This window comes from Eublepharis macularius, chromosome 6 (assembly GCF_028583425.1).
Source record: "Eublepharis macularius isolate TG4126 chromosome 6, MPM_Emac_v1.0, whole genome shotgun sequence".
Classification (NCBI taxonomy): domain Eukaryota; kingdom Metazoa; phylum Chordata; class Lepidosauria; order Squamata; family Eublepharidae; genus Eublepharis; species Eublepharis macularius.
Genome location: NC_072795.1, coordinates 139,730,549 through 139,754,177, shown reverse-complemented (window position 1 = coordinate 139,754,177; position 23,629 = coordinate 139,730,549). Strand labels below are relative to the sequence as shown.

Sequence of the window (23,629 nt, the reverse complement as noted above, 5' to 3'; positions counted from 1 at the left end):
TATGGAAGAAGGGATTCAAAGATAAGGTATAGAGTACTAAAAATAGTTAAAGAATTATTGCTTAGATCAAAGGGAAAGTATATGTTTGTTAGATAGATGAATTTAAAATGAGTAAGGGAAAAGGGACAAAGGGTTGGAAAACTGTTGGAAGTCTAAAAAGGGGGGGAAAGGGAGGGGGTTAGAAATTGGGAAATGGGAATTGACTGTAATGTGAAATTATATGATTCTAATTCCAATAAAAATTTTATTAAAAAAAAAAAAGAAACTCCACTAGAAGGTCGAATGGAAGAACAAGCTATACGAATATGTGACAGTGGCAAAAATTAGCATCTTATATACATTATAGGCTAATTTCAAAATTTCAAGAAAAATGGAAAGTTATTTTGATTATATAGCTGAAAATTAAGAATAAATTAGGAATAAGTAAGAACAATTGTTGTTAGATATGAAAATAGAAAGATATTTGAATTGAAGTGAAACAATGGTGAACATATGTAAGCAAGTTTCATTCGGATATATAAAATTTACCTATTATTTTTTTATATACATGATTTGGATGATGTGATTAGGTTTTATGTAAAAGATCGTGGTAGATGGTAGAGATACAATCTGGATGATTGTTCGAGGGCAGACTTACTGGCAGAGGACCTTGCTGTGACATAACGATCAGCCAGGCCTGTGTTGATATCACTTCCTGTTTGCCCAGAAGCGATGTAACCAAGTTGCCAGGGGGTGCTGCGGAGCTTGGGAAGTGATGTAATCGTGTTGGGATGCTGCCCATCTTCCCCACCCCCCAGTTTCCCACCCTCTGCCATCTAGCTGAGCGGCAGCGGGAAGCACAAGCTGGCGGCGGGAGATCCTCCACCATTACCAGGGGAACAGCAGCCTGGTAAAAGCCAGAAGCATCAAATCAGCCTGGGCAATTTCTGAGAGCCCGGGGCTGTGAAGTGAAAGGGGCAAGCCTAAAACTTTGAGAGAACCTATATTTTGGTATAAACAGGTCCAGTAAACCTCCTAACCTGTGGTAAACTTTCTGAGGAAAGGAAGCATGAATTTCTCTTCAATGCGTCAAAAAGAGGCTGGATGAATATTGGTCAGGGATGCTTTAGGCTCATCCTGTATTGGGCTGGACTAGAAGGTCTGTATGGCCCCTTCCAACTCTGTGATTCTGTTTGTTTATTTTAATTGGGCCCAATTACAAAATAGTCAAGCTCATGGGTGAAATGTTGGAGGGGAAAATCACTTTATGCTTACAAACTGAAACATTCCACATCTATCACTTACTCTAATATCTTTTTGTTTTCTGTTAAATAAAAAACATGTTGTTTTGCCTTCACATGTTTTTATTTGTCCAGTCAAATATATAGGAAAAGGGAAAATAAATTTATCTCATAAATACAATCAATGTTGTTACAACAGCATCTGAATAAAAGACTTGTGGAGGCATGCTAACAGCAATTCATAATAAACTCTTGTCATCCAGTCATGAGTTTGGACGGTTGGTGATTCAAAGATAAAGAAAGGCTACTGTGAGGGAAGGGCCATTTTAAAAAGATTACAGGCAACTACAGAGGTCCCTGAAGGATTTCAATATGACATAGCGATATAAAAGGCTAATCGTATTCTGGACAACTCACTTCCTACCCTGGTGTGCCTCCAGAGGGTGCTGCCATGGAGGGAAGCCCCGAAGAGGCAGTCCGATGGTCCAGAGAACGTGCCTTAGTGGGAAGCCAAGGCCAGGATCAGGCGCAGAGTAGGCAGCAATGCCCACCCCTGCCTTCACCCAGCTGAGATCAGGAGCGGAGCAGGTAGTGATGCCCGCCACCCACCTTCACCCACCTGAGATCAACAGGGGAGCAGGTAGTGATGTCCATCCCTCACCTTCACCAGCTGAGATCAGGAGCGGAGCAGGTGGCAATGCCTGCCTCCCTTCACCCAGATGGGATGAGGTGCACAGCAGGCAGCAATGCCTGCCCCCCTTCACGTGGCCTTTATCAGGAGCAGAGAAGATGGCAATGCCTTCCCCCCCTTCACTCAGCAGGATCAGGAGTGGAGCAGGTGGCAATGCCCCCCTTCACCCAGCTGGGATCAGGAGCAGTGCAGGCATCAATGCCTCCCTTAACCTGGCTAGGATCAGGCCTAGAGCAGCTGGCAATGCCCGCCCCCTCTTCACCTGGCCAGGATCAGGAGCGGTGCAGGTGCAAAGTCTGCTCCCCACCTTCATCTAGCCAGGGTCAGCCATGGAGGAGGAGGAGGCAATGCCCATCTGCCTGACCTCCTCTTTCTAAAGCTCATTGTATTTTTTTCTCACAACAGGCTTTGTTACTAGTCAAACATAATAAAACAAACAAACAAAATAAATAACCCTAAACATAATAAAGTCTAGAGAACAGTTCTGTTACCCAATGAAGAGGGTCTCCTTGCAAGTTGGGGGAATTAGCGTGCAAAGAGAGGCTGTGAGAGGCAGGTGTGGGGGCTTCCCGGGGGTTGCCAGTCCCCTTGAGCTCCTCCACCTTGTTCCAGCCTGCCCCCCCTCTCCATGGGAGGGGACTTGGGGGCCCAAATTCTCGAGTCCCAAGGAACCAGGAAGCTCACGGCAGAGAGCTCATATAACTCAGCTGCCGTGCCTTCGCTACTCCATCCCAGAAGTCAATAAAGCTGGTTAGTCTTACTGGACTCTTTACTATTTTGCAACTACAGATTAACATGGCTAACTCCTCTGGATCTATTTCTCTTATTCATCCTGCACTTTTGTTTTCCACTTAAACCATCTTCAGTGTACAAGTATAAAACATATAATGTGTGAAAGGACCCTTGGTGTTCAAAACAATGGCACTTCCCACATGAAGATTAAAATAGATGCTGTGTCAAAAGCATCTATAAGGTAGATGTCCTCTGCTTTCAGTTCTTTGTAATGATCAAATGAAAAGTCTGACCTTGAGGTCTCACAGGAACAATCATAATAATGGCAATAAAGACACCATTGGTGCAAATGGTGTCATGTGAAGTGCAGAAAGTGAAGATCCTGCCTTGATGACCTTACACCAAACTTCGAGGGAGGGAGGAAAAAAGAGGAGGGGAGATGAGTGCAAAGGGGAAGCATGTTCATTTGGGTTACATGTTTTTAAGCTTGGAGGTTAAAGGGTTGTGCTGAAGTCTTCATGCAAATATATTCTCCATTTTTCTGCATCATATCTGCACCCTGTATCATATCTAATATGTTACGCTTATTCAGATTTCTGTATTTGGTTTATTAGGTGTCTTATATTGATTTTCAACTTACACCATGTAATGCATTTTGAGACTCAGTGAGAAAGATGAAATATAACTGTAGCAAATAAATAAATAAACCCTGTTTTAGAGGAGTACTTTTTGAATTTTTCAAGGACTCAATTTCTGCAGAAACCTTGTAAGTTGCAAAGGACTCTGGGCTGGAGGTCACATACATGATTCACACGAGATGCTGGTCAGCCTTATTCCATGTGAGTCTTACAGCACTCTTAGACTCTTCTGTAGTTGCACCCTGCTGCTTGGTAGTCGTAAGGAAACTCTTTTCCAAGCAATGTTGCCTGCCTTTACGGAGGAGTCTCTGTCAAAGTTCCAAGGTCCCTTTGGAACGCCCTTGGAGCACACTGCAAAATGGTAGATGTACAGAAATGTATCCTTGAGGGGCCTCAACACAACTGGTTGCAAGGGGGGTGAAGTCTTGTTGTGAGTGGCAGAGCCTGGTTTCTGTTCCAGGAAATTAAGTCCCACTTAATGTGTCTATGAAACCTATCACAAAACCCATTGTCCAAACCCTTCTGAATACTCAAACTTTCTACATAGTGTGTAAATGTTGTTTGTTCTGATTTCACAAGGTTCCCTCATGTGACTGTCAAAACAATGCATTATTTCCCGACATCATTTGCCAAGTGAAAATAAATGGAGCTGGTGGAAGGAGAAGCCTGCTGAAAACAATTTGGGGTAAGTGACATGTTGCTTTGGAGTCTTTGCTAGGAGATTGCAGTTGACTTGATGCCTTGCACATTTCAAGCAGTTTCAAAAGAAATTATGCAAAATCCCTGGCAGAAAATGACAGGCCTGTGTATTATAACCCAGTGAGGTTTCATAAAAAAAGAAAAATATGCTACATTAGCTGATGGGCATTCAGTGACATATGAGGTTCTGACCTACAAAACAGTGCTTTTACCAAGTGGCCAGCAGGCTTCATACAGGCTAAGTATCACAGCCAATGAGGATATACATCCTTTAGCCTTTAGCTTCCAAATTTCAGTGACATTTCACTGACACATGCTGCATGTGTCAACAGAGGAACAGCAATAGCAGAAGTGGGCTTATGCTGGAATAAAATGTTTATTTTTAAGGTGCCAGAAGAATCCTGTTGGGCTTTGCTGCATTGTCTTGTATTAGGCAATTAGGGACAAAGAACAGTGCTGTCCTGGGTCATTCCAGTCTAACCTCACTTAAAGCAATGCATGGAATTGTGCCTCTAGCATCCCTCTTATCAAGATGAAATCAGTTCTAATGGATAATGCTATGATAAGCAGTTACACCCTTGGTGTAACTTATAGTTATTATAGTATTATCCATTAGAATTGGTTTCATCTTAGGATACCACTATAAATGCCCTATTAGGTACATAGCCTTGAAATTATTTCTTGAGGGGAGTAACTGAGTTCATGAACATGTTGACTTGATCTGAAAATATGGTTTCTTTTACAAACATATAGTCTATGTATGAGGCTAGTCCTGGCAATTAATACACAACACACAGGTTTTGGGAAGAAAATAGGCCAAAACTTGATGGATTACAGCAATTGGAGCAAAGTCACAGCATAGGACAGTATCCACGGCATTGAATGATCACCTGATGTACCATGGCATGCCTTCTCCAGCCACCAGCTGGCCACCACCAGATGGTAGGAGGTGTAACACCTGTTTGGCTGTGACCTCAGTGGTCCCTGCACCCAGAGTGAAGTCTGCAATGGCCAGACCTGACAAATCCATTCAGCTTCACCTTTAAGGGGACCTTGGAAAAGGGGGGGCCAGCACAACTCAATCCAGTGGATCTTGCCCAATGTCCAGAAACCTTCACAGTGTGCTGCCTGACTCCCGCCAACACTCCCACTGCTGTAGCCTAGTTGGAGATGCAACCCTCCTCCCCCAATGATGATCCCCACCCAGTACCCAGAGAAGGCGAAATACACACAACCTCAGGCCTGCAGCCATTCTGGCCCTGCAGGGGAAAAAAAATCCTTCCTCGCCCTTACAAGAGCCAACTGGCAACACCCTGGACATCTGGGCACAAACTCACCCAGACAACTCACATATAGAGCCCCCACCCTGGTTCCAGCAAGCAACAGCCTCCATCCAGCTCACCAGCTCCTGACAGCCAGGTCTAGAAGCCATCCTGGTATCTGCAACTAGAACAATGGTTCACCATTTGCACGAATGCTTGATTGTTACACTATAAAACATACCCTTGAATTCTGAAATGCCAGAAGACAACCATGACCAGTATGGAGAAGAATTCCAGGAATGCAAGTTCCCTGATTATATCTGTGTCTTACCAGGAGGTAGGCCAAAATTGGGCACGCCAAACCCTGTGCCACCAGTCGCATCAGGCAGCCCCAAAGTCTGCAGGTGACAGTCAAAAGGATGTGAGGCTGAAGTTATTGAGGAATGTGTGCCACACACCCACATGTCTGCCTTCATCTCATTCATCCCCTTGATGATTGATGTGATTGTGGGTCCCTGTAACCACAAAAATTGCACTGGCAAAGTCAGCACAGAAGGCCCTCCTAGGGGGCCATCACTTTGCAAGCAAAGTTAAAGTGCCCCAGTAACAACTGGATCTCCCTCAAAGTGCTTTTTGTGCTAGTGATGACTCTATCAAGCCTCAGAGGGTTACCAACTTGTCCACCAGCAGGCTGGAGGAGCCAGCCGCCAAGTTGATCAAGATACTCAAATACAGTAGCCATGCCAAGGGGCCCCCAGTCTTCTCTGGTGACAGCAGTACACGCAACTCCACAGCCAGCTCTTGAAAGTTAGACCAGTTAGACCAACAAACAGGATGTCATCCATATAGTACATAACATGGGGAGAACTGCAACGATCCTTAGTCATTCTAGAAAGGTGCCGAAGGTCTTGAAGGCCACACAGGCAACAGTGCACCCCACTAACATGACCTTATCCAAGTACCAACAGCCATTGAACGTGAAAACTAGCAGACAATAATCAGAGGGGTGCCCCAGCAAGAACTGGAAGGCTGATTGTATGTCACACTTAGCCATGAGTGCCCCAGCTCGCAAGACTGTACCAAACAGACCACATGGTCGAAGGAGACATACCGGACTGAGCAAGCATCCTGTAGAATGGTATGAGAGGTGGTGTATCAGCTAGAATTCACCAGAAGCCTTCTTGGGCATGACACCCAGGGCAAAACTTACATATTTTCCATAAATAAGTTTGAAAAGGAGGAAGGTGAGTAAACCAGAAAAGAAACTTACTTTTCCCGCTTTACTATATTTACTATACATGTATGTATATGTATTGTTGCCAGAGGGAAATACTGGAGGACTCTGATCCTGAGGAAAATGGTTTAATGGCTAATACGGCTTAAAAATGTACTTGAATTGGAGTTGATTTTGTTGTGCCTAAGCTGTTTGTCTTGTGTTGGAAATCATGGTTTTGATAAAAGGTAAGCTGAAACGAGTTGTAACCTGGGGCTACCTATCAGCCGCAACTGAAGTTCAAAATGGAAGATACATTCTGTTGAAGCCAGAATTTATATTTAAGGCTATCTGCTATCGACCACATTGTAGACTTTATATTTTATTCTGTTTGGCTATTGTAAGGTTGGATTATATATTTAATTGTAGATATTTTGTAAATAAGGTAGTCCCCTGTGCAAGCACCGAGTCATTACTGACCCATGGGGGGATGTCGTACCATGATGTTTTCTTGGCAGACTTTTTGTTATGGCATGGTTTGCCACTGCCTTCCCCAGTCATCTACACTTTACCCCCAGGAAACTGGGTACTCATTTTACTGACCTTGGAAGGATGGAAGGCTGAGTCAATCTTGAGCCAGCTAACTGAACCTGGCTTCTGCCAGGATCGAACTCAGGTCGTGAGCAGAGCTTGGACTGCAGTACTGTAGCTTAGCAGTCTGTGCCACAGGGCTCTCTGAAGTTGACTCAGAGGTTGATGCCCTTTTTTTTTTGGCTTTCTGCATGCTCTAGCAAGATGATCCTTTTCTCAACATGCGTGCACGCATGCACACGCAAACAGACAGACAGTTGTGTGTTTTGTTTGGCATATGTTTTTATGAAGGTATCTGACATGACAGAAGCAGGAATTTCCTTTGCTAAATGACTCATCTTTAATCCCAGATGCTAGATTTCTGTGTTAGTCTCCTTTTCAAGTTGCACTTTATTAATTGGCCATTTGCACTTTATCATTTTTCCCATGGAACATGCAACGCCCAATAATAATATCATCGTTACCAAGTCCTCATTTTCTCATTCGAGTTGAACTGAAGTGATATATAATCTGTTACCTTCAGTTCATCTATGCCAGAAGCTTTTTCTGGGATTGACATCACTCATTTACTCAACTCACTGTCAAACTTCTGCAATCTAATGTTCTCCCAGTTGTTCTCCCATCTTTTTAAAGACCTGCTTTATTCATGGTGATTTACGACCCCTTTCTTTCTCTTGGGCAGATTTGGTCTTTAAGCCTTTTATTCTTGCCCCCTCTTGGTAGATTGCTGCCACCAGGAATTAAATTCCAGAATAACTTAAATTTCTCCTTTTAGTAACGTGCCCAAGGGTCAGGCTTTTCATGGTACTATGTGGCCCTGAGGAAAGGAATGGGATACAGGAATAACTCTGGGATTAAAAAAAAACAAAGTAAACTTTTATTTTTATAAGATGCGTATTGGTTTCATATAATTTCTAAAACTTGATGGTTTCAAAAGAGTAGTTCTCAATTCTTAAAGTTACTTTACTCAAACCCAGTCACACAGATCTTTTCTCAGATGCACACACAGTTTGCCTGCTTTTCCTGACTGAATGTTCTTTCACAAACACACAGTTCAGGCTACCACACAGGTTATATTTCTCTCAGACAACATACACAAGCTCAGGCTGCACACAGCCTGCCTCTCTTGCCCTGACTGAATCTTTTCTCTCCACTCTCAGTCTACAACTGCCTTCACTCTGCCCACCCTCTCAGTCATCAACCAATTATATCACTCACTCCTCCCCCTCTTTCACCTACACACTTCATCTATACCACACTGTGAATTTAAAGACACACACACATTTACTTAAAATCATTACAGTGATTTTTCTGTAAATGCAATTGCACAGCTAATCCATTCTGGGCTGGTGGAGAACCTGAGGCCTACCGGATTGGAAGGAGGCTGCAAATCCATCCTGCTCTAAGGAGATATTGTCCCTTAGTTTATATATAGATTTCTGCTGAGTCAGATAGAAATCTAGGTAAAATGAATAAATCAAGAAAACAAGAAACCAGTTTCAACAGTTTAATGCAGATCTGCAATGTGTTCTCCACCTTTGCTGTGGGGACATTGCTGTATCGTGAGGGGGAAACACAGGGCTGCCAGCCTCCAGGTGGTAACAATTAGAGATGGGCATGAACCAGAAAAAAACCGAACCATGTAGTTCGTGGTTTGTCAAATTTCACAAACCAAGAACCACAAACTTTCATGAACCTGTCTCTGGTTCGCGAACTGGTTCATTTGGTTCGTGAAAACGTCACATCCAGGTCAGAAAATCATCACTTCCAGGTCAGAAGAAGGTCAGGGTCAGCAGAAGGTCACTTCTGGGTCAGCAGAAGGTCTGCAGGAAGTCCATCCCTGGTTGTCTAGGAAACTGATTGATTGGCACTAGGCTGTCTGCAGTGACAAATCAAAAAAAGAACCAAATGAACCAGCCTAAAATTCGTGGTGGTTTGTCAGAAATGGGATCCGACGAACCGTGGTTCACGAACCACGAACCGGCCTGGTTCATGCTTAATTTTGGTTCATATTTCGGTCCGTGCCCATCTCTAGTAACAATCTCAGAAATGTGAGACCATCTAACGAAATAAAGCTCTTAAACAGCTTCAATACAATTACTTCTCATGTAATTCAGTAATAACACTTGCCACCCCAAAATCTCCAGGAATTTTCCAACCTGATGCTGGCAACCCTACGAATACAGCCGTATGGACCCACAGAAATAATTCTGATTGCAACTTAGGACAGAAAAGTGATGCCCTCTATGACACTAGGTGACGCTAGACTCTGGACCTTGATCTCTTCAACAGGGTTTGAAATGCACAAATGTGGAAGGTAGTTCCCTGAGAGAAGCAATCAGCATATCAAGGGATAGCATCAGATAGAGCAGTATAGTGGTGTGTCTTCCTCTCTCTCTCTCTCTCTCTCTCTCTCTCTCTCTCTCCTTCTGTTGTAAGCCACCTCTGTACCCTGAGACCAGGAACAAGGGACAGCTTACACGTCCTTCATTTCTAACAATCTTCAGCTGCTTGCTTGCTTGACTTTTCCACTGGTTCTCCCCACTTTGTTGCCAGGTTTATATTTGCTTCTCAGTAACCGCTTAGATACCTTCAGTTCTTTCAAGCATTAACATGACTTTATTGAACAAGCTGCACAGTCATCTATACAGCGTGCAATGTCCTGGTTCTTCCCCACACCCCTAGACTTCATTTTCTAGGTGAACAAAGCTGCCTTCTGTTAAAACAGCAGAGGTACTTTCTAGAATGTATTTCTGGACAGGACCCAGTGGCAGCTATTGGTATTGCCCAATCAATCACCTTTTGCTCCATTCCAGACACGACTCTCTTCAAAGTAAGCTGCTGTTAGAATATCAGCACCACATCAGAGGTGTGAGTGACCCACCTTCTGTCATAAAATGCTTCATTTCATACTCCAAAGGAGTATGCAGTTATTCAATTTTCTACCATTCTTTCCTCCACATTTTTAAAATCCATAATCGGTGGCATCTGAAGAGGGAAAAAATGGTGCACAGAGAAAGGCTGCTTAAGGCTCTCCCACACAGGGTCGTTCTTCCATTCAAAATCAGACTTTCTAAGCTGCTTTTTCATTCAGGAGGGACACTATGAGTACTGGATGTTCCCCACCCATTTCCCTCAACAGATGGGTAACCCGCATGAGGAGGGGAGTTATTAGCTGAAAAATGTGAGGAAACAGAAGGGTCAAGTAGTTTTTTTTTAAAGCTGCCCGTCTCATACACCCAAATTGGTTGTGGCTCAGACACCAAGCATATGTTTTGTATGCAGAAAATCTCAGATTCAATCCATGGCATGGCAATATGAAAGACCTCAACCACTGCTAGCCAGATTTGATAATATTTACATGATGGAACACTGGTCTTAGTAGAAAGCAACTTCATCTGTTCATGTGCCCAGACACAAGCTGCTTTGGATTTAAAAATGGAGGAAAGAATAATACAACTGTCTATATAGTTAGAGCCTAGATGACTGCTAATTACAGAATAGCAGCTGGTTTTCATGAAATGTTCATATAAGTAAAAACTCCAAGTATGAAAACTCTTTTCACATAACTGCTTTCATGTCTCATCGCAAGAGGTTATGTCCATGCTTGGCATCTCTTTAGAGTGCCTCAGATTCTTTCACAGAGTATAACTCCAAAAAAGCCTTTTGTGAATAGTAATAAACAATAGCAAATTCAAAAAGGAAAGCTTTAAAGACTTACCCATGAATTCAATTCCTAAATGGTCAGCTATACCAACAAAAGAGAGAAGAAAAAGAAGAAAATATTTGTAAGAAGCATATTGAATACATACATACATACATACATACATACATACATAAAAATGCTAGAGCCTCACAGAGGTATAAGAATTGTAACTACACTGTGACCCAGAATGATGAATTTTGTGCATACATTGTCCAAAATAATACAGTTTAGGAAATAAAACTTGAAAATGGACATTTGTACATCTCCCCCACAAAGCAGGAAACTCACAGTGTACCCCAAAATGATTACGGCACTTCTTCACCAAACCTGGGGTATGGAACACACTGAGGTCCTTTTGTAAACCATTTTGACTTCTGACTAACTAGTGGATTTTTTTTCACCATTTCTGACATAATCAGTTCAGCTGCCAGTTGCTAAAAGCTTTTTTAAAAAACCTTTTCAAACACAACCACTTGTGTCCCATTTACATGTGGGGTTGCGCTGGGTTTTTAAAAACTGTTTTCCCTGTTCTCAACTTTTCAGTGTGCCTGCCATTCACACGGAGTACTGTTTGAAAAGTCCGTAGCGCTTCCGACAGCACCACCTTTTCAATTTTCCTGCCTAATCCCAGCATTCTTCTTTTTCTGAATGTATACAGATCAGCTCTGTAGTGTTGCAACAATAGCAGGTTCTCTGAATCCTCAGATTTTTTAGTATCAGATGCATCTGACAAAGAGAGCTGTAGTTCTCAAAAGCTGACAATGCATCTGACGAAGAGAGCTGTAGTTCTCAAAAGCTGATAATGCATCTGACGAAGAGAGCTGTAGTTCTCGAAAGCTTATGCTACAATAAAGTTGGTTAGTCTTAAAGGTGCTACTCTTTACTATTTTTAGTATGTCTCTAGCCCCTCTCCTTGCAGAGATAGACCTTTCCCTTATTTTTTAAAAATGAAAACTGGAAATTCAAAGTAGCTGCTATACTGCATTACAGTGCTATAGTAATGTTTTTGTTTCATTTTTTTTTAAATGCAAAAGCTCTGGTAGCCCAGGGGAGGGAGGTAGCGAGCCCCTTCTTGCACATGAAAAAGCGTCACTGTTTGAAATGGCTACCCCCACATCACTATACATGAAGTTGGGGCAGGAATGGATAAGAACTGAGTCAAAATGGAAATGTGAAAGAGGCCCTAGGTGGGCAGAAAATTTTGAAGAATGTGCATATCTCCTGAAAAAGGAGGCAATATGAAATTTATCACAAAATGTTTCCAGACAGTCTCAAAATATGAAATTTGGCATATGTTTAATAGAAAACAGCAAGTTTCATCTCTTCTGTGAAATGGGAACATGAAATATACTACAAAATTAGATAGCCCCGCCCCACCGAGAGGGGTGAAATTTGGTATACATGTATCTCAAGGAATCCTGATTATATATGTATTTAAAAAGTTTGAAAATGGGATACTTGTTCATTCCTGTACCAAAATGAAGAACATTTCCCTCACATTAGTTAAGATGTCTCCATGGCACATACTCAAAATGCATTTGGTTTGAAGTTTACCTTACAATAGAGTCCTGTGTGGAAACACCGGGAAATCGAAATCACACAGGAGGAAATGTTGAACTGTGGGAGTTACAGGGTGCCATCTGAGGAAATCTTTCTTGGGCGCAAGCCCCATTAAATAGACCACAGTAGAAAACCGAATGGACAAGCTTAGTATTGTTCTCATACCTGACCTTCAAATCTCGGTCAGCTTTCATAGAATTTCTAGAAGTCACCATGAACAATTATATCAAATCCCAGAATACAACATTCACTTGCTAACAACTTGCTTAGCTGAACAGAAGAGTACAAGATAGCCGAGATAGCTGGATCAGACCGATGGTCCTTTCCGTCCAGCTCCCCGATTCCAACAGTGTTCAGTCAGAGTCCACAGGGAAGCCCACAAGTAGGGGGTCCCCAACCCCAGCCCCTGCCCTCCTGCCTCCACTCACCTGGCTGGCAGGGACAGCACCTGGGGGGATGCATGCACAATTCCTCATAGTGCTGGAAAATGACATCGGTTTCCAGTTTGACAGAGAAGCTATGGGTCATGCCAGGAGAGTGATTCACTCAAAATTGCCCCCAAACTTAGTATTTACAGGTGATTTTTAGCAAATCACACACACACCTTCCAGTATAGATTCCATGTAATGATGTCATTTTCCAGTGCAACGGTTGGGCATGGGAGCGTGCTCACGCTTCACATATGTGGGGGAGGTAAATGCCCCCCCCCACCTCTAGTTTGGCTGCTGATGTACCTGGGACCCCTCCCTCTCCTGCTGTCTGCTCTTAAGCACCGGACAATCAGAAACAATCTAGCTCTGAACTTGGGGGGTTCATGTGGCTACCCTGGCTGACAGATTCTCATTCTTCTACTTCTAGCCTTGCAAGGACTCAAGCTATAAAAAACAGCAACACCACATCACTATGTCACTTCTGGGAACAATCTGGAACTAGCGAACAATAGCTGAAGGAATTGTCAGAAACCATAGAGTTTCTGGAGTTTCCTAGAGCTATTCTCTGTCACTTCTGGATTCTATCTGGAAGTGACATGACAATGTTGGTGATGTCACTGATGTCACACACATGCCCCCTTGTCCCTGTTCCCTATCTATCCCCATAAATGACTCCAGACCCTTTAAAAATCTTTCTAAACCAGTGGATATCACCACATCTTGGGAAGTATGTTTCAGAAGCCAACTACTCCTTTGTGTATACCATTACATCTTTCTGTCTTACTTTAATCTACTACCAACCAGTCTGCTACAAGTAATGAAATGGTTAAGATCTATCACATCATCTAGAAACTTGACATACTTGACATCTCTTTATTAGTATATTTCCTGCATTTCCCCGTTATGGTGTTTTCCCCCCCTTGCTTTCCAGTTCTGCAGGAATGTATACTGGTAGGTGAGTGTTGTTTTGCAACATCTTCATTACGGCTTGGCATGTACAAGTTGCCTCGCAACATCAGAAATGAAGAGTACATTATGAAAACAACAAAACAAAGGCTGAGAGCCACTCTCACAAGTGTTTTGCACAATAGTTCAGCAATGTTCAGGTATTTCAGAATGTCCTGTACTTTCCCAGGGAGCTAAAAATAAATCCAACCAGGTGGAAAGGGAGAACTTCAGAACTCTCAATACTAATCACTGTTGCTTTACTAGGAAATTATTTCAACAATGATATTGTTTATATTTGAAAAGCAATTGCTCCGAGTTGAATCACAAGCCTTTGTGAAGAAACAGCTTGGGCTTGGGAACAGACCGTCTTCTCCCATATAGTCCTGCTCAAGAGTTAAGATCACAGGGAGAGGCACTCCTGACGATGCCATGAGCCAAAGAAGCGCATGGGTACATGGGAGAGGGACTTTCCGGTGGCAGTCCTATGATTGTAGAACAATCTCCCCAGGAAAGTGTGCTTGCCCCCCCCCCCACACTCTTTAGCTAAAGACGGCAGCTAAAATCTGTTTTATTTAGAACAGCTTTTTAATGTGGGCTGATTTTACTGTTTTAAAACGGTTTTAACTAGGGCTGCCGATGGTCTGGTGGGAGTGGGGGATGCCTGCTCCCAGCCTCTTCCCCTCGCCGCCACTTATCTGGTCGATGGGGGAAAAGGTTTGGAAATGGGCCTCCTGGGATGCGCTCTTGATGCCGAATGATGATGTCATTCCCAGAAGTGACATCATCACGCAGGCCTCCGGAGGGCTTCTGGGCTTCCTGGGAATGACCCTAGAGACAGGACGGACACAACTGCAAAAAGAACTCTCCCCTAGTAGCAGCAATTGTAATACTGTGGTGTCTGTTTAAGGTATTATGTTAGTCCAGGATACTAAAACCTAGAGCAGTTCCACTCCAGGTTTTACTCATATCTGTATATGAAGGCCTGCTAGGGAAAGCCTGTGCTAGGCCTTGTGTTCTTTTCTTTGTTTCTGCTAAATCAAGTTACTCTTTGCTGTTCAACAGAGACCTCTGGTCCTGCTCGTAAAAAGCATTACTCGTGTGTATTCCTCCCTGTTCACTTGCCATTCACTTGCGCCCCACTTGATCAAGTGGATCCACTTGTAGCTTGGCTCTCAGAAGGCTGTGGTGAGAAATGTTCTCCCAAGACAGTCAAAATGTCCCCAAAAGTTGTCTCAGCAAGCTTAGCTGGTGCTACCACGGCCTGGGCAAAATCAAATGTATCTGCTCCACAAACACTGAGTAATACAGCACGTTTCTTCTCTGGCTCTGTAATGCAATTAGCAGCTAAATAAAAACCCAACTTAGCTGCATAGCATTCCTACTTACTGGGACAAGCAGGGTTAAATTCTTCAATGTGTCCCTGGGCTGACTGACCAATTTTTTTTCTCATTTCCACACAGTCCAAATAACATCAATCCTATTTTTCTGTACTTGCTTGAATCTACTGAAGAGGGAAAAAAAACTTTCTACATGCCATGTATCCCATCCTCATCGCCGGAAGTAGTATCTTCAGAAAAGAGGGGCTGTTTCCAAAGGGTTAAACAAAAGGTTTATTGTAACTTCATGGTTAACAGGACAAGCCAACAACTGCAGCGGCACAGAGAGTAAGCAAAACCCCCAGATCAGAAACAGCAAAGACAGTAGAAGCTGAGCTCCACCCCACCACCTACCCCTCCAAGTACACGACACTCTGCACATTCCTAAATGACTGCGGAATCTTACAGCAATGAGATTGAGAGTTCTAGGAAGAGCCAGCACCATTCCCTGGTAGGAATATGGGAGTGTGAGCATATATAGATAGGGTTGCCAGGTCCCTCTATCCTCTCAGCAGGAGGATAGGGGGCTGGAACTTACCCTCGCACACTCTGGCGGTGGTGTGATGACATCACTTCTGGAAGTGACATCACCATGGCAAGTGCGTGGCAACGTCACTTCTGTAAGTGATGTCATTGTGCCAGCTGCGGGAGCACTCCCGCGCTCTGATTTGGCCGGTTTGGGGCCAAATTGGAGCGCAGGGATGCTCCCATGGCCAGCATGAGGGGTGGGTGCGCACGCATGGGGCGCGCTCCTGAGGTGCATGCCAGTGGTGGGCACGCTCTGAGAGTTTACCCCTCCCACCGATCGCTCAGGGATTGGCAGATAAGGGGGCAAATCCCCAGGAGTTTGCTGGCCACCAGCGGGCACCTAGTAACCCTATATATAGAACAGACAAGAAAAAACTGCCTTCAAATAGCATTGGGCTCAGAGGTGCAGGTTGATTGTTTCTGTTAAAAAAGAAGCATTTGAGGAGCCCAGATCATTACGCTGATGGTTCCCATCTGCCCGCTCCTAGCCTCTCTCCCCTGCCACCACTTAACTGGTTGGTGGGGTGCGCTCCTGATGCGGCATGACGATGTCACTCTCAGAAGTGACATCATGACGCAGGCATGTGTTAGCTGTATTAACTCCTGCCTCCAGGGACTGCAACTCAGAAACGAGGACAGCTTGGGAGGAGGAAGGATTCCTTGAGTCAGGCAGGCCCATTCCCAAAGACCTTGGGGATCAGCCTCTCAGCCTTGGATCCCAGGCCTCCCTTAAGTTATACCTCCAGGTGTCTCCCCTCAGGGACGAAACCAATCCAAAATGGGGATCCCAACCAGACAACTAACAATACCATTGCAAAGGGGCAGTTAAACCATGCACGTATAAAGGTCCTACCTAACTTTGGGCTAACCAAGGATTCTAAATAGAAAGGGAGTTTACCCTGTGATGGAAGGCCAAAGGCAAGTGGAAATCACATCCTCCTAGCATAAAAATGGGTATAGCTCTTATCTCTAGAATACCCGCTGGGATGTACTGTGCCCCATTAGGGGAAAAAATGCAAAATTGCCTTCACAGTAATCATAAGGTTTCTGAATTGTCGCTTGTTTATGACATCTCCAGGACAACATGGATAGTTAACGAGCATTACATTTCCAAATGAATTTGCTGTGTACTCTCCTTGTAGTTCTCATTCACTCCATCTTTCAGCCAGTACTAAAACATTAACATTTTCTGGTTGTGTACTGCAACATTTTTGTTTTTCAGAGCTAGCCCTTTGACGTGGAAGATTATATCAGACAGGATTCACCTGCTAACAGCCCTGCTACTGGACTCAAATGTTGCTGTTTCAGTCAGACATATGCTGAAGTACACTTCAGTGCTGTCCATTCACAGACAAAATATCTTCCAGGTATCCTAGAAACACTGGAATGTGCTCTAAATTTAAACTTGACACATGAAGCACAATCACAAGTAGAAAAACTGAACAAGCACTTCAGCTCATTTTTATGGCTTTTGATGGCTAGCTTTTGGTACAAAGTTCTTTCAAGCACTGAGGACAGTAAAAAGATTTACAAGCCAGAAGAATCTCTCTTTAATTAGAGGTAGCTCTGGTTGCTGATATTATTGAGGGATATTAGTGAGGAAATAAAACAACTTTGAAAAGTTCTCACAAATGGCTGAACAGGAGACCAGTGTACGAGGACAGTGTTGACAGAGCTTAACCAAAGAAAGGTCTTTGTTGTGCCACAGCAGAATACAAAATACGGAGAGCGCAATGGTATATAGGAAGAGCAGTGCAGTAGCTTTAGCAGCTAAGAAAAAGAAAGAAAAAGTCTAATATCTAATTATCCCTTGAGAGTTACCAAATAGTCCCTGAAACATCTCTACTGGATGGGTGTTCATTGTTTGGGGGAAGTGATAATAATTTCGATTTATATACTGCCCTTCAGGACCGCTTAATGCCCACTCAGAGCAGTTTACAAAGCATCATTATTATCCCCACAACAACAAACACCCTGTGAGGCGGGTGGGGCTGAGAGAGCTCTGAGAGAGCTGTGACTAGCCCAAGGTTACTCAGCTGGCTTCAAGCGGAGGAGTGGGGAATCAAACCCGGCTCTCCAGATTAGAGACCTGCCGCTCTTAACCACTACACCAAACTGGCTCTCAGAATAGAGGCAAGCTCCCTCTTCTCCCTGATGAACCACACACTCAGAAGGCTACAGCCCTTTTTAAACACTCTCCCCGCCTCAAGGGGGGTGAGGAGAATTTCTCTCCCTCCTAGGGAGTTAGGACCAGTTCCCCTGGACGCCATGACCAAACTTCCCTCACACAAGTTGATCATGTCACTTATGCTGAGGTTTGGAAGAAGGAGAGCTTTGTGGCTTGTTTCTCAAATATTCTTGAATCCCTACCCTGCCATGGAACCTCACTGGGTGACCTCGGGCCAGTCACTCTCAACCTAACCTACCTCGCAGAGCTGTTGTGAGGATGAAATGTAGGAGATGAGAAGGATGTAGGAAGCTTTTGGTTCCCATTAAACGAGAAAGGAGGGGTATAAATGATGCAAACAAACTTTTAAAGAATGAAATATCCCTGCCCAGTGTGCCTGCCTGATTCTCAATACCAAACATGTTGGAGTGTTCTAAACGGAAACACAAATGTTTTTCATGTCCTTGCACCAATGCCTGGGAAATGTAGTTTGATGATCCATACACTGACATGCTGAATGCTGCCAAGATGTCACTGACTTTCAATGATACATGATTGCCCATGACACTAGGGCAGGGCCGGCTCCAGTGTCGCCGGCACCTGAGGCAGCTTAATGCTGCCTCCGTGCAAACGCACGCGCACACTGAACTGCGTGATGATGTCACTGCATGTGACGTCATCACACAGGGGCTGGTGCGTGCGCAAGGGGGCCTTCCGGCTCTCCTGTTCAGTTGCTTTGCGGGCCAGGTGCAGCTGGCTGCCGGCTGCACCTGGCCTGCAGAGCAACTGAATGGGAGGCTGCCTGCTTAGCAGCACCACGCTGCTGCCGCCACCAGCACATGCTCCTGGCTGGCGGCGGCGGCGGCGGCGGCGGCGGCAGCTCCGTGGCGCGTGCCCCTGCCCCTGGGCTGGCACTGGACTCTCCCCGACCCCGCCTATGTAAAGTCCAGTGGCACCTGGCGTGGGCTTTCGGGGACCACGGTTCTCTTTGTGAGATGCATCTGGCGGGGAGAGCTGTGATTCTCGAAGGCTTGTGCTGCAGTGGAATTGGTTGGTCTTGGAGGTGCTGCTGGACTCTTTTTGATTTTGCTACTACAGACTAACACGGCTAACTCCTCTGAACCTTTACAGAAGCAAACTGATCTCCACATCAGAAGGAGCTGTTTGCATCTCCATATCAGAAGGAGATGTTTGCATCTACTCTGCCCTCCCCTCTCCTCCTCTATATCTGACCAGTTTCTCTTTTGGCCCTCCATGCATCTGACGAAGAGAACTGTGATTCTCGAAAGCTTATGCTACAATAAAATTGGTTCGTCTTAAAGGTGCTACTGGACTCTTTTTGATTTCGCTACTACAGACTAACACGGCTAACTCCTCTGGATCTAGTTCAGGCATACGCCACATTATTTAGTAAAACACGTTGTGTCTTTATTTAGTCTGCCTCTTTATTGCATGAGCGTCTGGAGAGGGACCCCGGTATATATTGGTTAAAAGATCCTCACTAAATCTAGTTCCAGACTGCTAGCTAATTCCCCATTCAAATAGAGCAGTTCTGGTAACACAGGCGGCGGGGCCACCGGCCACGTGACCATTTTTAAGAGGTGCCGGTACTCCGTTCCACCCTGTTCCCGCTGAAAAAAAGCCCTGGTTTCATTCATTAAAACAGTGTTCTTTTGTAGGACACTACAATAATGCTTCTAGGAAGTAGGAACCACACTATAACTTACTGCTCCGATCTCTAGTGGCACTGTTGTAATGGGGACAAAGACAGGTCATACAAGTCCTAATCTTCCTAGTTGACCCTTCCTACTTTTCTTGATAGGAATACCTTTTCCCTCCCCCTACTAGGCACATTAAACCCTTCAAGCACCACCCACTCTACTCTAACCCGCCTCCCCATTTTGCTAGGTTCCCATATTTGCAGAGAAAGTACAGGTGAGAGAAAGTAGAATTATTATGATTAAAAATCCTTGGCCATGCTGATAACTGCATTCCTTCTTAGCGTCTCACAGCTTCTCAAGCTGTCTCCAGCACTTCCAATGTCAAAGATCCTAATAGCACTTCCAAAGAAGCCCAAAGAAGATCAGGCCTGCAATGCACCAGTGAACCCCAACCCCCAGAGTATAGCAGGGGCCATAACCCTAACAAATGGGTAACTCTAGGAATCTTCAGAAAATCTATGGTAAAACCATAGAGTTGCAGCAATTCCTAGAGCTACCCATTGTCACTTCTGGGTTGTACCTCAAAATGACATAGAGATGTCAGCTATGTCACATGCCCTCCCATGTCCCTGCCCCCCCCCAAACCCTACTGCTGGTTGCCAAGTTTGTCCTATCAATCTCCCATCATGATGAACCTTCACATACTGGGCCTAAGAGGTTCTGAACTCTCATTATCTGTGTCACATTGATGACAGTGGGGGACAAGCAGCAAACAGAAGAAACAATGTATTGGCAAAGCTGACGTTTCCTTCCAGGCTGCTTCAAATAAAATAAAACAAAATAAATCTTTGGTCTACTACTGAGTTCTCACTTCATCTTGATTCGGAGTGCCATGAACAAGTTTTTTTCACCTTGTATGAAACTCGCATGCCATTGTTGTAGATAATCATCCCAAAATGGCAGCAGGTTTGAAAATGTGGTCATTGACTCCATGGGGGAGGAAGGAGTGAAGGGACAGATGAGATGATGTGCAAACGGCATGGGATATGAAACTGTCAGACCTGCATTATATTCCAAAGAAAGATATCTGTACTTCTGTGGGAGAACAATGCACAATTAAGTCGATTGCAGATGACAATAAAATTTCAGATAAGTGTCCTGAACACGTGATGCCAATGTGTAGGAAGATGGGAACATATATGCAAATAAAGGAACATGTTGCATACGTCTTTAGCTTCAACGAACCTCTGATAGCTGCATAATCCTCAGACTAACAGTACCAGCCTTTGAACTGATGCTGTCAATCTTTGAGTATATGATTTGGAGATACATGGCATGTCCTATTGACAATGACAATACAATTAATTGTAGTTCTGAACCTTTTATTTGAGGTCTGTCGCTGCCCCTGTCTGACAAACATCTATGTTAACAATTGCCTATAATTGCCTTGCCAGAGCTGCTCAAGTGCATCATGTGTTTTTGTACAGTTCAGAGATTAAGAACAAACGAAGGAAAAGAAATTGCATACTGGTGTCGATGGCCCTGACATTTTGTATTCCAGCCCCATGTCAAATTAACAGTTTACTTGCAAGAAATACTCCATGGATTTCAGCACATTATAAAGGCTAAGAGGTAAGAGAATTCTTTCGATGACCTTCACAGAGTTTCTCTCCTGCATTTTATAAGTAAAGCTGCCCAAAGATGTTTAAGTAAATATGAAGCTGATTTGTCCAGAGACTTCTGAAGCAAAGGAAAACAAGAAGTCAGCTGATGCACGAGAATTCTTTCGCTACTCGATGCTGCTCTCTCTGAAGCACTAAATTAAACTTTGGCATTCAAGGTTTTCCCACTGGCACTTAGTTGTTTATAATATATCCATTATCATCCATGCGTTTCACAAAAATGTGTGTAACACCTTATTCGTAGGGCACAGCCTGGCTCACAGAACTGCCTCTCAGAGGGGTTAGCATGAGTGAGAGGAAGAACCCACGCTTGCACCATTGAAGTTCCTTTCGCCACCCCTTCAGGCTCCAGGGACTGTCATCACCATTGTAACTTATGGGAGAGAGAACAAGCTGGCTTTTCTGCCTCCCTGGGTTTGTACAAAGAGGACCCTAAAGATCTCAGACTCACTCTCTAATTTGCACCACGTAGCAGACCTGGAATGGCTCCAAGCTTTCTCCAAGCTTGAGAAACTCCACGCTCCCCAGGGCAGTCATAAAATCGTAGAATCATAGTTGGAAGGGGCCATACAGACCATCTAGTCCAGCCCAGTTCAGGATCAGCCTAAAGCATCTCTGACAAGTATTCATCCAGCCTCCTCTTGAAAACTGCCAGTGAAGGGGAGCTCACCACCTCCCTAGGCAGCTGAGTCCACCTTTGAACTACTCTGACCATGAAAAAGTTTTTCCTAATATCCAGCCGGTACCTTTGTGCATGTAATATAAGCCTGTTGCTTCGAGTCCTACCCTCTGCTGCCAACTGGAACAGCTCCCTGCCCTCCTCCAAATGACAGCCTTTCAAATAGTTAAAGAGAGCAATCATGTCCCCCCTCAATCTCCTCTTCTCCAAACTAAATATTCCCAAGGCCCTCAGCCTTTCCTCGTAGAGCTCAGTCTCCAGACCCCTGATCATCCTCGTCGCTCTCCTCTGCACCCTCTTGATTTTGTCTGCATCCTTGTTGAAGTGAGGCCTCCAGAACTGCACACAGTACTCCAGGTGTGGCCTGACCAAGGCAATATAGAGAGGGACTATGACCTCCTGCGATTTCGATGCTATGGCCCCTTTGATACAACCCAAAATTGAATTAGCCTTTTTTGCCACCACATCACACTGACTGCTCATATTCAGTTTACAGTCCACTCTTACCCCAAGATCCCTTTCACATATACTACTGCCCAGAAGTGTATCCCCCATCCAGTATTTGTGCTTCCCATTCTTGTGGCCCAGACGTAATACTGTGCACTTGTCTTTGTTGAATTGCATCCTATTCACAGCTGCCCACTTCTCCAGAGTATTCAGGTCTTGTTGAATTTTAATGTTATCTTCTTGGGTGTTTGCTACTCCTCCCAATTTGGTATCATCAGCAAATTTAATGAGCAGCCCTTCCACTCCTTCCTCCAGATCATTGATAAAAATATTGAAAAGTACTGGGCCCAAAATCGAGCCTTGCAGCACCCCACTGGACACCTCCCTCCAATCTGATGAAACGCCGTTGACCACCACTCTTTGAGTGCAGTCAAAGCACTCTAACCAGTTCCCTATCCACCGAACTGTCCTATAGTCCACTCCACAGTCTTCCAGTTTGCCCTTCAGAATGTCATGGGCGAACATAGCCTCCTCTGATGGCTATTCTTTGCACAAAAATGGAAGGTGAGCAGGCATTTATGGAAGGGTACAAAGAATAGAGGTCAGGGACTTCTGCCACCTTGCACACGGGCAAAATCACAGCTGCTTGTGTGCATGCATTCTCTATGGTAGCCCCCATGTTACGAGCCCCTTTCTTTCAGTTAGGATTTAGCCTTTAACCCTTTTCTTCTTGGCCCCTCTGAGTAGATTGCTGCCACCAGGAATTATATTCCAAAATAATTTAAACTTCCCCTTTAATACCGTGCCCAAGTATCAGGCTCCTTCGTGGGAATGGGGTATGGGAATAACAGATACTCTGGAATAAACAAAACAACCCACCAACTTTTATCTTTACAAGAAGTGTATCAGTTTCATATTATTTTTTAAGCTTGATGGTTTCAAAGAGTGTTATCTGTTCTTAAAGTTTCTTTTCATAGGCACAGTCACTCAGATTTTCATAAACTTTCTCTCTCAGGCTTCACACAGTTCGCCTGCTTCAGATATCAATTTCTCACTCAAATACACACAAATTTTCTCTCAGGCACGCACACAGATTGCCTGCTTTAGATAGAATGAATGGTAGTGTGAAAACGGCCCATGTCATGTAGTGCCGTATATTTCCTCTTTTTCACCTCTAGGTGACCTGCCTGTGCATTAGCCAGTGTTAGTTTGTGGCAAGCCAGGTCCCTCTGCAGTCCATCAAATAGAAATTACAATATGTGGGCATTTTTCCATGTGTGCAAATTAAAAAGTTTGTTGCTGCACCCAACAACATATATCGCCAAATCTCTGCAATTCAATTTAAAAAGGAGTAATTAATAAAAACATTATTTCCACATGGGCTTCTTTCCTTGTGGG

At 44.2% G+C, this 23,629-nt stretch overlaps 1 protein-coding gene across 4 annotated transcripts in view; it reads right to left on the bottom strand.

The window, feature by feature from the left end:
* The window catches only part of NRG3 (neuregulin 3), a 972,861-nt gene that overhangs the window by 172,503 nt on the left and 776,729 nt on the right, over positions 1 to 23,629 (bottom strand). For 2 of the 4 annotated variants that reach the window (XM_054983168.1, XM_054983167.1), the window contains exon 4: positions 10,768 to 10,789. In XM_054983168.1, coding sequence (XP_054839143.1) covers positions 10,768 to 10,789 — 22 coding nt within the window. Of the gene's footprint in view, positions 1 to 10,767; positions 10,795 to 23,629 lie in introns of all 4 variants that reach the window. The other 2 variants (XM_054983166.1, XM_054983165.1) reach the window with 1 other exon arrangement.